This window comes from Branchiostoma lanceolatum, chromosome 7 (genome assembly GCF_035083965.1).
Source record: "Branchiostoma lanceolatum isolate klBraLanc5 chromosome 7, klBraLanc5.hap2, whole genome shotgun sequence".
Classification (NCBI taxonomy): Eukaryota; Metazoa; Chordata; class Leptocardii; order Amphioxiformes; family Branchiostomatidae; genus Branchiostoma; species Branchiostoma lanceolatum.
Genome location: NC_089728.1, coordinates 4443423 through 4457611, shown reverse-complemented (window position 1 = coordinate 4457611; position 14189 = coordinate 4443423). Strand labels below are relative to the sequence as shown.

The 14189-nt window shown below is 43.0% G+C and overlaps 1 protein-coding gene across 1 annotated transcript; it reads left to right on the top strand.

Annotated features, from left to right (window-relative positions):
* Positions 1-7013: 7013 nt before the first annotated feature.
* On the top strand, positions 7014-13739 carry LOC136438659 (protein snail homolog Sna-like). Its single transcript, XM_066433573.1, has 5 exons — positions 7014-7291; positions 10096-10352; positions 11353-11544; positions 11978-12104; positions 12463-13739. The coding sequence occupies exons 1-5, from the start codon at positions 7207-7209 to the stop codon at positions 12744-12746; spliced, it is 945 nt and encodes a 314-aa protein (XP_066289670.1). The 5' UTR covers positions 7014-7206; the 3' UTR covers positions 12747-13739.
* Positions 13740-14189: the final 450 nt, after the last annotated feature.

Below are 14189 nucleotides of genomic sequence, written 5' to 3'. Positions count from 1 at the left end.
TTTACCTTATTGAGCATTATATAATTGTACACGCTGTAATCACAACCTTTCGAATTATCAAAACTTCTTTGTATCACTTCGTACAGCTTATTTATCTCATCATATATTTATTTCATTTCAAGACAGATGGGTTAAACCTTTAACTTGCTAGTATAAAGTTGATATTCCAGAGGGCCCAGTATATACAGGACAATACATGTTACATTCAGTCAGGTGGAGACAAAAGATACGATATGTCAAAGCAAAATTATTGTCTATAACTCAAATAGAACATCATTCTTCTTTATGTGGGGTCACATTTGAGAAAGAGATTTCTCGCTAGTTCGAAATGTCGTCAGACCTTTCCGAACTTTCAACGTTTCATTCGACGTCTGCGCGCAGTGGAGAAATATTTTTTTTCAGTGTAGCTGATGGCGATACATTTTATTTTTACCGGGGTCACATTGGGGAGGGCCTGCATGGGGGGGTCCCGACAACGCTTTATGCTAAATTCGGAGGGCCGGCTACGTAATACGCTAAATTCAGAAAGCCTCCCTACGCTCTACGCTAAATTGAGAAAGCGCCCCCTACGCTCTACGCTAAATTATGGAGTGGTCGGCAACGCTCTACGTAAAATTAAAACAGCCGATTACGCTCTACGTAAAAGGGGCATGCAGGCCCTCATTGGGGTTACGCTCAGAAAGTGTGAAGGCAACCATATCGTTGATAATCCCTACCTCTCCCCTCTGAAACGATCTTGTTTCTATCGCGAAAGAGTGGGAAATACTCCTTGACACGCACGCTGTAATTTTATAATCTCCTGCGAAAACGCTCTTCGCACCGGTCCAAGAATTACTTCTCACTGAACTGCGTCAAACGACAGAGAGAGGTCAAAAGGTGGTCGGTCTGCTGAGGTCTTTGGTGCAGGTGGTATTTGCTCCGGTAGAGGTCGCTTTGCACAGACAGAACGCTGCTGCACTGGTCTGTACCCCCTATAAACAATTGCCTTTTGACTTTGTTACCCCCCACCACCATTGTGTAAGTGTATTTGCCCCCTGACATCTATTTAGAGACTCCTTATATGTGTATATAGCGACGAAAAAGAAAACTTTGGCGCTGAAGAATTCACAGGCAAACACTAGTTCGTGAGCGCCCCTATTCTTCGCCATATTCGTCAAGTTTACACGACCGTGCGAGAAGACCTGGTGCATAAAAACCCAGCCTATTTGGCGTGATGTCCACTAAAGTTGGTTTACTCTAGCCGTTGTCGCCCCATCGTTTTCAGGCGCGGTGTTTGATGTCAATATCGGTAAATTAAAACCACAACAGAATCACTCTGTTTTCGTTTTCCAAGTGCTTACTTTGCCTCTTCTTTCGCTTACCTTCTAAACTAAGTTTGGAAAACATACTAGTATACTCTTTCTCACTTGCTTTTTGATCAGTAGCTATGTTGTAGTAATGAATATCATGCCTAAATTCTTTCGATCTGAATTAATATTCTGAATAATTAGAAGCAGAACTAAATTCTGTCAGCGCGCTGTGTCCGACGTATATAAACTTTGCTTTGGCGCCTAGAAGTCAAATAACGATTTCCGAGTGAGCGTAAAGTGAATTCTCTTTACGGCCTAGAAAATGCAATTTTGTGTTTCTGATTACAGTCCTGAAAGGGTCGGTAGGTGGGGATTCTGTTTTCTTTCTTTTTAATGATTTAGGCCGAAGTGATCCGACAAATACAGTTTAACAATGTAAAACTGAAATGCACCAGGACACTGGTATTCTCAGCATCATATTGTAATTATGCGGATATAAATTGCACAAGCACAAGTTTGTCTAAAGAATGAAATACACATTCTTACATCAACCGTTCAACGCTAGACCTTCTTCTGTGGGTACGGATCGTAGAAATCGGCAAAAAAAGTTCAATAATCATTATAATGGGCCAGAAGAGTCAGTCTACTGGAAGGTTAAAATTTCCTGCAAATGCAAACCAATGGGCCCAAACTTTCCCGGCAATTATTCTCCCTATAGCGGACATGGTTAGGACTACGGGTACTAGAGACTAGTTCAAATCCTTACTCTCTTTTATTTTCAGTTTCCGCGAGTTTGGACTCTGGAACTGGAAATAGTGTGAAGCAGAGTTCACAGGTTCTTTCAGTAATCTCAGGTTGTTGGGCGTCTTGACGACCACTTGTCAAACCCACCGCAAACAAGCGCTTCGTTAGCGTCAATTACCCGTCTTCGCACCTCCTAACGACCGCATGGGACGATCTGTAACGATTTGCAAACAGAAGTTGGCAGAATGTTTGACTACATTAGCACCAAAGGCTCAACTGTAAGCAACGATTGAAAAAAAGTATTTTCAACCCCGCGTAGCAACTTTAAACAACAATTCCCCAAATTATGTAACACACAGCGACTCTCTGTTGACTAGCTTGAGCAAGGACATTACATGTATATAATGTCATTTGCTTGAGTAACTGTCACTGTGTTTGGCGTCGGCTAGAAGTGTCGTCAGTGTAAAAAAAGATTTCTCAACAATAGATTTTAACCTCCTTGTTATTAGTATATATCCTGGGTATATCTTAGGGGTTTATCTACGAGCACATATGCCTTAATAATATCACCAGAAATTTAGATGTTTTCCTTTTAATTTTCGCCCTTGAATATATCTAATGATCTTTTCTAGATAACATGCATACATTAGATCATGTAATATTTTCTTATATAGAATATTCGATGGTCGTGAAAGGTAATGAGCTCGTTTTTCTCAACTTACCAATAAGAGAGACCCACAACACACTTGTGACGTGTTGATTTTCCGCAACTTGTTCTCCTCGAGCAGTTTGTTTTCTTAACATTTAATTTTCTCATGGTGCAAGATGTTTTAACAGTTTTTGATTAATTGACCGCGTTTTGCATTTATATTTCTTTCTCCTTTAACACCAATCAGAGTGCCATTGTTATTGATGAGGCGGCCATATTGAAACCCGAGGTTTTGAGACCACTGTGCAATATTTAGACACCGATCGCAAGAAATGGGCTTTTCATATTCAAAAGCCTCGGCCATTTCAAACGGCAACAGCACATGGGAAAGTTCGCACAAATCTCATTTTTGTGGACAAAGAAATAACGGTAGCTTCCACCAGGATTTCGTAATGGGCTATGGATAGTAAAATTATACTGTAGTAGAATAATGAATGAATGAAAGACCTTTATTGCACGTTTATGCTCTGATGAGCTAAGTACAGGTCATGCTGACAACTTCGCGGCAGAAGAATAGTTACAGTGGTAACAGAAATTTGATATCTAACTACATCTAATTTATTCTAAATACTAATTAATACCGCTATGTACATGTTCAATTTCTTCTCGCTTCTTAATGCAATTAATAATTGGCCAGGAGGGTCAGTCCGCAGGAAGGGTATCATTTTCCATTGGAAGGCCAAACTCCCATGGCAACAGCCAGGGCAAATTATCCTCCCTATAGCCAGCATAGTTATTCTGGTAGATACTAAAATAACGGAGATATAGAATAATATTTGAAGACAAATTGAGAAGTACAAGTACAAGTACTCTACTCTACAAGCAGTTTGACAGATAATAGATCAATCTGAGCTGTCCTGTCGAAACTTTGACTTTCACAAAGTTGAAGATGTTTTTAGACAAATTTGATAAGGAATTAGATTATTTTGTTTATTGTTCCTTATGAGCTGTCAGTGATGACCACCAAAATGGATGTGCTACTAGTTAAAGTGGTTCGCTGTAAAAATGCTAGAAATTGGCCAACTAGACAGATAATATGCCAATTAGTTACTAGTACTAGTAGTAGCCGGCCTAGGAGTACAGTATGCGTCCTGTGGCATGTTATTTGTCAATTTGACAAATTTCTACGTAACGTAGTATTTTTGATCGCCCTAGAGAGTCTGGTAGAGGCTACGCTCAAAGCGCGCCTATGGTGACTGTACCGCGAGTGTGTATTTTTCCGGTTGGCTAAAAGATGAAAGTGATTTTGTATTGTATCTAGCGGTCTGTCGCGTGGGGAGTTCTTTGTAAAGTGTAAAAACATTCATGATCTGTTCTGTTTCACCTGTTGATGTCGGTCCCTTTGATGGTTAGCTCAGGTGAGAATGAGGTGTCACACTACCGACAGCGCGTGGGACAATCAGCGGTTTGCCACTTGGGTGTGTGCGGATCAAAAATCAAAACATAACAAGCTTTGTGCAGTTGTCGCTTTCTAATAGCGGCCCGTCCTTATTATGCACGCTCCGCACTGATGTTGTTTATACAATTGCCAGGGTGGGAATTGATGTACTACAGTAATTGCAGCTGCAGTGCGTGAATTTGAGCACTAGCAGTGAAAACACGTGCGCAAGATAAAGTATACTTGTAAGCATGATAGTGTATTTAGGATCATTTAGGGTGGAGAAAGAAAACCGTGAAAACTGAAAAAGCTTTTGCGGGCACGTCTAACAAACAAATGCAACTTGTTGGAAGAGGGTTGGCAAACAAAACCAATTGGGAATACACTCAACGTAAACCAACTAGCCAATAGACCGTGGCGGGTCGTCAACAGATGCTTAGCTATGAATGTGGCATCATCTCAGAAACCCACCAGAAAAAAAGGTTAGATGTTGAAGCACCCTCATAGTTTATCAAGGTCAAGTTTATGTTGAGAAATGTGCAGCGACGCTCCCCTCCCCACCCCTCGGTCAAGATGGCACCTGTTAATGAACACCTGACGACCGGGTTGTACGCGCCCAGGGCACGGGGTGACAGGCCAGCTCCCCCGGGTAACATACATCCTTCCACCCCGGTGATTCCACGAGGGGAAATACCATCTGGAAATGAAGCCCACGGGAAATTAGAAACAAATGGAGGTCACGCTGTACGTGTCTCTGCGGTTACGGGTGGGAGGGGGGCGTTATTTAGGTCGCGAGGTGAGATTGGAGGTGACCGAAGACACTAGTTGTTCCTCCTCCACACTTTTACTTAGGATTACATTAGTTCGCCGCTTTATATTGTACAAAGTTGAGCGGAAACACATGTGCCTGCCTACATTCACGACGGGAGACTGGACAAATACCCAGTTTCCAAAATTGGTTCAGTGATACAGTGAACATTGGCCCCACTCAAGGAGGTTTATACACACAGTCTTTGTCTTTTCAGTAACATCTCCTCTACACGGTCTACTAGAGCAAAGTTGTCAAGTCTTATGTTGTACGAAGAGAAAACAATGAATATAATTTCTCAATTCATTATTTTCCAACTAAACAAAAACATTACATCTACCGTTCGGGGCAAGCCGTATTTCTATAAAGCCTTGTTGAATGGTCTCGAATGCGGTCGCTCTATACACGACCTGGCTAATATGCGAAATAGCGAAAATGTGGAAAGACAAATAAGAAAAGAAAGGCTTTAAAAAAGTTTGAATATTTTAAAGTTTCATGGTGAGTTTTGTCTCAAGTGACACCAAAACGATCAGATGTGCTTCACCAGTGCACCAGTCAAATGTGCACCCCAGGATACGACTAACAGCTGTAGTGGGGTAATGGAGGTATAGCCTCGGGAACAGCCGTCCGGAAGGAGTTCTTAACTTTGAACTCTATTCTATTTCATTAAACAGTGGTCGGGAAAGCTATGGTGTCATGAACATAGCCTCGAACAAGTATGTAATGTTCTTGCCTCGAACAAGAAGATACCAACGTTACCTTTTTTAGGCTCGCCCGAAGCAAGGACTGAAGGAGGTAACTGATAAGACTCGCCCAAAGAATCGGATGAAAGCGTGTAACGTTATATAATTATATTTGCCACCTGTCGATACGTTTTATGAGGAACCATAGGAACGATTCGTAATATTGACGTCTGGTTGAACGAAAATAACAAGAGATCGGAGTCAGCGGACTATACCGAACTACCAGGAAGAGTATCATGAAGAAATAACATATTTTTAGCGATGAGTTATATAGATGTTGATTTTGTTTGGTGTGTAACCATGGCATGAGAAAATTTCTGCCGGATACTTTTCTAACTGTTCATTAGATCTCTAGATCTATATATATATAGAATTCGCCTGAGGAACTAGCTAGAGTCTAAAGGGATGAGAAACGTAAGTGACCCTTTCCTCTAGCTGTGACATTGATTGAAAAAAATATATATATATATTCGCTTTTTCTTTTTTTTTATTGACCAATGCCCTTGTGTTCACACACAAGCCATGCTGCCGTGAGAAACCTGGCCTTTTTGGCGAGTGAGAAATAATCCAGGCAGACCGGATGACCATATTTGGAGTTGATTGACAGGCGCAACGGACGAGACAGGTGATGGTGGGACCACTTGTGTGTACCTACCACAGTAACCACACACATGGTCATCTTCACAAATTGCTTTCCCGTATGCTTCTGTGGGTATGCTTTAGATTGCAAAAAAAAGAAACAAATACAGTGTTCTAAATGTCTCAAACTATGGAGTAGGGTTGACCGTCTTCAATGCTACAAAAGCATGACATGATATGACCCTCCAAGTTCGAAATTTGAGCAAAGCTGTATACTTTCACAATGTTAGAGTAAATCTCCTTGGTTAGAGGGCCCAAGGAGGTTAATATCTAACCTCCTTGGAGGGTCCTATAGTTATGTTACAAATAAAAAACTTACATGCTTTCTTGTAATGTCAATAAATACATAAATAAAGGAATTTTCTAACCAATGACGTTTTATCAAGAAAGGCCGCATCTTTTTGTGTACTAGTATTGTCTATTTCTTTTGTTTCTATTTTACAAAATGCGTGCAAAGTTGTCAAACAAACGTTTCATGTCTCTAAGACAAAAGGATGCGCCTGTCCTCAGATCCATCTGTGGTATTGTTTTATCACTCAGACATGCTCAGCTGTCAATTGGCCGACTTTGTCCGTATTTTTAGCCCCGCCCGTTGGGACGCTCCTAAAAGATTCGCGCAATTTTGGTGGCCCGCCTCCTCAAATTTGACTAAAAAAGGCGGTCGGTGGTTGGTGATTTGACCAATCAGAGCGGTGCCTTTGAGACCCGCCCGGCCTTTCGCGTGACGACACACGGACATACCGCAGGCCGTCCACTCAAAATAGACCGACCGTCAGCCGGCTGAGACATTCTGACACTTGTTGCTCGTGAACTGCGGAAGCACAGTCTGCCAACTTCCCGAGACTCTCTCTGTATTTCTCTTCACTGCGCGGTTACGACTCCGTCTACTGTTCATCATGCCCCGAGCTTTCCTCGTGAAGAGATTCAAGCACATCTGGGATTCAGGCGAGCCCAAGGAATCCGAACAGGGCGAGATCGGAGGTAAGATGGGCCACATTTTGTCCAGATTTTCGTGCGCAGGCAGTGGTTATCTATGCTAGCCATGGGTGTTTACCTATGCAGTGTGTGTGTGACAGGGCTCGGTTCAGTGGCTGTAGTTGATCCTGTCGTACGGACATGCTTGCATACCGTGAATCTAGGCAGCCGAAGCTCTCCTTTTACTCAAACTTCTAGTCTCGAGCTCGTAAAAATCTCGATGGGATGTGCAGACGACGCGCCCGTCCGTCCTGACCGTTACGTCTCACCACAAGCCGCGTGCTTGACATGATAGGAGCTGGCATAGCTTGTTTTAAAGCTGATTAATTGGACGCATGTTATTTTTCAAGGGGTGGCTTGTGTAGGCCCGGACCATGTGTGGTATGAGGCCAGGCTTCCTGAGTTCTAGGCCGCCCCGGGGTCAGAAGGTCTCGGAAGGCTAACAGGACGACCTTTTCTTCAACACGTGGGTCTTCAGTACTGCGCCACAAACTAAAAATGCAGTTCGTGTTCAGAGCACTCGAATGAACATAACGTTAGTGTAAACAACTTCATGGTACATGCAGCTCAAACAACAACATCGCGGTTTGAGAAACATTTTTGCTTGCTTCGATATTTTCCAGCCATGGCTGCTAGTGCTAGCCTCTGGTCGCGACATCGCATCCCTTCATCTTACAGATAACAATTAAAGTCACGGGCATGTTATTTAGCGGATCTAACGCAACTTCCCTCCCTTCCCCCCAACATGACGTGTTCGTCTGTACAAAGTCTGCTTGACTAACACTAGTTTGTAGTTTGGAAACAGAACTTGGATGACGTCATCTGGAAAGACGCGGTTCCATACGTGTTTCCGTGTTCTTGGAATTATATCATGTGTATTACAAATGTATGTAAGTCGGGTATTTTGAGTCACTTAAAGCCCTTACTATCCACGAGGTTTCTTGGAATTGTCGTTTGTATATGGCAACGGGTCCTACACCCATATTCCTCATCCCAAGATGGACCCGTCTGAATTTGAAGGTGTCAGTCAAATCCGTCAACATTTCCATTAAAAAATCAGATTACATTACAAGAAAACATCGTTCTGCGTCATGTAAGCGATCGTCGTCCAAAAGTGTCGTCTGCAGGGGTTGCCTGGGCGACAGGACACTAAAAATAGCCCCCTCAGTCCGTGAAGGTCCTGTGTCCGTATATAGTCAAAGTGATGATGGGTGATACTGATAGATAGATAGATATGTAGCCGTGTTTTTGGTCACTAAATACCCCCACCCCCTGCCAGCCCGCTGTTTTGTAACGTTGGACTTTGCTGTTTTGTAACTTTTTTCGCAACGTGTTGCTACCTCACATCATCGATATGACTGTTGCATATGTAGGAGCATGTGTCCACCTTTGTTCCTCTCATCAGTGAGCTAGGAATGACCCATGTGGCGGATGACCACCTGTGCTGGTCACTTACAAATGGTCAGTCTCCCACTACCCTGGAATTCGCGAAAAAAACCTTTCTCCCAAACTGCGAGTCAGCTGTTCCATACAAACTTTATCAACCAGATGGATACATGCTGTCAGAATGACGTAATGGTTAACTTAACCGTAGTTCTTCGAGACATACACAAAACGAACATTGTGCGACGATTCCTCAGACAGATTTTCTCAAGAAACACAAAACTTAGGAATAACCTTGGCGGAAACCCAGGGGTGTGCTCAAAGCTAACACCGACTGTGGTTGGAACAAGCCGCCTTTGTCTGTAGATGCCCCTGTTGCGGCTAAAGTTTCTCCCTTCGCCAATTTTGGTCCGGAAAGGTAGAAGTCTGATTCTGGGTCTGCGTTGTCTCTTGTGAATTAGGTTTATCTGGATTTTTCTGTGTGCCGAAATTTATCCGCGCGCCATCTTTTCTATAACAGTGTAAGTGGAATGTGATCTTTTACATGAGAAAAACAGATGACTAGAAAATTCTCAAAAACTTGTATCTTGTGTTTGCAATATTATTCAGATGTTTTTTTATTATTATTATGTCGTTACTGTTTGCCGGAATTAGTGGATATAAATGTGAGATGATGGCAGCAAATGTTGGTCACCAAGGAGCATTTCAAATCTGAGATTATCGGAGGATTGATAGATTCCAGACTTCGGCTTCCTTTGTTTTATTTTAAACAAAGAATAGAATAAAGTAATTCGGAACGTTTCAAGACATTCACAATCCTCCCTACCTATTGTGTTATCTAATTCTTCCTTTGTGTCAGAAATCACCTTATATCTTTGAAGTCTGACGCCTCGACAGACATAGGAAAAACCACGCTGTGGCGTTTTCCAAAAAACTGTTGTATGAGCTTGATTGGTTTATAATGGACTGTCTGGGAGTGTCGGGCATTTTAAACGGTTGTCATTGTGTAGCCATGGAAATGTGTATTTCTGTTTCTATTGTCCATCCCTGATAGCGAGGTGTCGCGACATGTTACAGAACAATGAAGCGGTGAAAAGACGGGAGTTACGACGTATAATTGAAGGATAATGGCGGGTCACCTTTATCCGGTCGTCTACAAAGTCCCACGCATCATTAGGGAGTTATGGTACCAATGCCCCACAACTAAATTTTAACTTTAATCTTTAACTTATCGGGTTTGAGTTTTTCCTGACAGTGGAAGACAAAGATATCATTATATGCTTAATAAGCATTTGCACACCTACATACGACATTTTGCATCCGTTGAAGATGCAAGTAATTTTACCCTGGGCAGATACATTCATAATTTTGCCGACTCATTTCGTAGATTTTGTAGCTGAGATTTAAACCGATTCCTTCATTTTCAGAAGCCCCTGAGCCGGTCACTCTGGTTCCCGTGGACTGGAGTAAGGGTTACCACCCCGCTCCCTTCTTCAACCCCCTCGGTCTGCCGCTAGTCGCCCCCGGTCCCCACCAGGACACCAACCCCAGCCGTCGGAGTCCGATCGAGAGTTCCGCTCTGCCCCCCTCCCCACCCCCAGACAGTCACATCCATGACCTCAAGATCAAGATCAGCCATGAGGACAACCTCAAGGTCACGACAACGCCTAATAAACCCAAACAGGTGAGTTTGTGTATATACTATATGTAGTAATAGTTTGTTAGAGAATGCATGGTTCGCGGGTTTTGTTTATACCGTAGTGTGGCAATGCTAATCACGAAATGGTCGTGGAAACAAACTTTCGCTTTTCAACGCGTGCTGAGCGCCCGTGAAATTGGAGATAAATTATACTGTTAGCTTTCCACTTCGGCCTGTTTGTTCCGCGTACACGCCGTTTAGTCTATACTCGGGTAATGTGTGTTTATTTTCGACACAGAACTAGGTGGAGTAATTTGGCACTAGAAGACTTTCGTAAAGTGTTGCGGCATGGTTTCTTTTAACCATTGGTCGACTGAGTGCCGCACTAAACAACGTAACAACTCACAGAGCGACCGAAAACAAACTACCCTCTTCCGCCCAAATGCTGTACCATATAAAACCCTTACTAATTGGAAACTCGTAACTAATCCTGTGTGGCGTGGGGACTAGCGCAAATAAACTCGGATGTCCGAAGATTACACAACCCGAAACAGCACCGACCATCGCCATGTTCTTGTTGGGGACCGATCATTAAAGAAGATAAGGGAGCCAAGAAATGTTTTTAGGGACTGACCGTTGTAGGGGTTTTGCTGACACATTCGCTACTTTATATGTCGACTAGATTTCTGTCTCCTTTCGGTTTTATATTACGAGAGTTTGTTCAAGTTTATTGTAGGAAGAATACCACAGCAATGATTCGTTTGCAAATTCTCGCCCGACGAATAATTGCAACATGTAACAGTTTTTCGGAAAAGTATAAAAAACAGTCCAAGATGACCGACGGTGACTTGTGCGACAAGGGGCTATTCTAATAAGAGCTGAACCAGCAAATCAAACTTCTTGAATGGATAACAAAACGTCTGTCGCCTTTCTCGGGGCAATTGTTCTGTTACGTACTACAAGTAGGTGCCGCTGCTAACAGATGTGGTTCCAAACGTAAAGTTAGTATTTAGTACATAACTTTATTTATTTCTGTTAACCACAGACTAAGACCAAACGGGAGCGGTCTGACAGTGAGTCGTCGGTGAGTCCTCGCGGCGGTGAGACGCCGACCGGCCCGTACCACTGCCCGGAGTGCGGCAAGCGCTACAGCACGTCCAGCAACCTGGCCCGGCACAGGCAGACGCACCGGGACCAGCAGGACAAGAAGGCCAGGAAGTGTCCGCACTGTGATAAGGTAAGGAACAAGACTTGATGATAATCAACACACGGGTCCGGTGTCTATAATGTATGGCCATGAAAGCATTTTATTATTACTAGTACATGTACTTCTCTATTGTAATCAGTTCGGGATTTTGTTGGTTTGTCTTGGTGTGCGTCCGCATGTAAGTGAATATTGCAGAGTGACAACATATAAGGCGGAAGTGGTGTAGTAGGATACTTGGAGAATTGGAAGTGTGGTTTGGCTTTAGTCCAATGGTGTTGTAGCTACACATACACACACAGTAACGCCAGGTCATTCGAGGTGCCCACTTAAAGTTTGTACAACGATGTTCAGCAAATTGTATCATGCTCTTGTTGATCATGGTTTTTAGAAGTCATAAATAATGTCATTGATATATGATTGTTATCAATTTTTATAACTTATGATTTATTTCTCGATGTTCCAGGTGTACGTGTCGATGCCTGCCCTGTCCATGCACATCCGCACACACAAGCAGGGGTGCAAGTGTCCGTACTGCGGCAAGTGCTTCTCCCGACCCTGGTTACTGCAGGGGCACATCAGGACACACACTGGTAAGGAACCCTCAACTTCTAGTTTTGATGAGAGATTTGAAAACGTTGTTACCTCCGTAAAAACGGAGGTATTGTAATCAGTTGGTCAGTTTGTTTGTTTGTCTTGGTGTGTGTCCGTACCGTAGTGAATATTGTAGAGTTTCGGCATGTAAGGTGGAAGCAGTGTAATGGGATACTTGGAAAATAGGAAGTTTGCTTTTCCTCCACAATGAGTTGGGGTAATATGTACAAAGTTAGACCGACAGTTACATGCTTTGTATGAATGAGTGTTCTACAAAAGGCAAAAAAAAAGATATATATTCTATTGTTTCATGTCCAGAAATGCAATACTAACGGTGATCATTTGTTTCTTGTGTAGGTGAGCGACCGTTCGTGTGCCAGATCTGTGAGAAGGCGTTCGCCGACAAGTCCAACCTGCGTGCGCACACGCAGACTCACTCGGACGCCAAGCCGTACGTCTGCGGGCGCTGCGGCAAGGCCTTTGCGCTCAAGTCGTACCTGTACAAGCACGAGGAGAGTGCCTGTCTGCGCAGCAGCAGCAGCAGCAGCAAGGTCACCAAGCCGGCAACAACCAGGCAGGCACAGAGGCAGGACATGGCGGACAGAGGCGATCCACAGGCCCCAATAGCTGTGCAAGGATAGAACTTGACCTTCAAGTCAGATGGACAATGTTGCAAAGGGCATGTAATGGTCCTGAAACGGACTCCGTGTGCCAACGAACGCTATACTAGTACTTTACTAGCGGGTAAATACAGGCGTCCTATAGGCTCAGGTTTATATATTATAAGAAACAATGTTGCAAGGGGCAAAGCCATTTCGGACAATCATACGTACTTGGTCTATAGTTTAGGTGTCCACTGTAAATACGTAAAACTGGACCCACCCACAAAGAATAACACAGACAATACACCAAATACCGTTTTGTTATTCGATGTTTCGTTTCATATGATTCAAGTTTCACCAATTCTCGTTACCTTGAATAAGTAATAATACTACAACGATGTATTGTATTTATTGAGGATGGAACTATAATGTAACGTTAACGTTACATCTGTTGTATAACGTTGGTACTGTTGGAACAAAGCGCATTTTGTACCAGACCTTACCGTATCTTAAGTGCCAAGAATGTAGGAGGATCTTCCAAGGAATTTCAGGGACAGTGACCCATAATATTTACGTTTGTTGGTCGCCATGACGACGCATACAGACGATCTAGGGACGACCGATGTGTGAGAAGTGACGAGGCACACATGGACACGTGTGTCTTGTCTTAAACAACAGCATATTTATCAACGTACAATCGCGCTTTCGATGTTCTATAGAAAACCTCGTCGACATAAATTTTGCCACGTAAAAGGGAACAGTCCACCGTATTTCTTGAAAAGTTTATTGGATTCGTTTGAATCTCACAAGGAATATGTTACTTTATTTAGTTCAATAATAAGTTAATCAGTTATTGCTGATCACACCCTGTTAGATACAGGTAACTTTTCGATGGTTTAGAATTAAGTTCCAATTAAGTGATTGGTCAGATAGTGGCAACACACTCCTGTATATGTACCGGTATTTATTTGTAAAAAGGGTCTTATGGCCATCTTTTCCCGAGTAAATAAAGAGATCTTTATATTCACAGTTTACCTGTTTTGTATTACTTTCATTTGATGTCGCTGTAGCTTAACTGGTAGCAGTCAAGATCCTGGTTCAATCCTGGGCTGGGGACTACTCTCCAAGCAGAGCATGGGTTTCGGCTGTTTTTTTGACATGTTATTAGGCGTTTTTGTCGTGCTTTCTACTTTGTCATCTTTTTTTGTTGTCTAGCCAGCTAGACAAAAAAAGCCCGACAAAAACGCATAAAAACATGTCAAAAACCAGCCGAAACCCATGCTCTGCTTGAAGAGTACTGGGGACATCTCGGTTGTGGCTGAATCCGACTTTCGGAAGGGACCTAAATGGGGTAACCATTGGAGAAGGTGTTATGGGAACGTCCTGCCCTATGCGCCACTAGTATATGTAGTCACGACAAGGGTATGAAAGAACGAGCATACACATGTTTAAAGCTGAAACATACACTCAAGTCCTAGCAAC

Coding starts and splice junctions, on each gene's coding strand:
- LOC136438659 (XM_066433573.1), top strand. CDS start 7,207: ATGCCCCGAGCTTTCCTCGTGAAGAGATTCAAGCACATCTGGGATTCA. Junction 10,353..11,352: donor CGCCTAATAAACCCAAACAG/GTGAGTTTGTGT, acceptor TGTTAACCACAG/ACTAAGACCAAACGGGAGCG. Junction 11,545..11,977: donor AGTGTCCGCACTGTGATAAG/GTAAGGAACAAG, acceptor TCGATGTTCCAG/GTGTACGTGTCGATGCCTGC.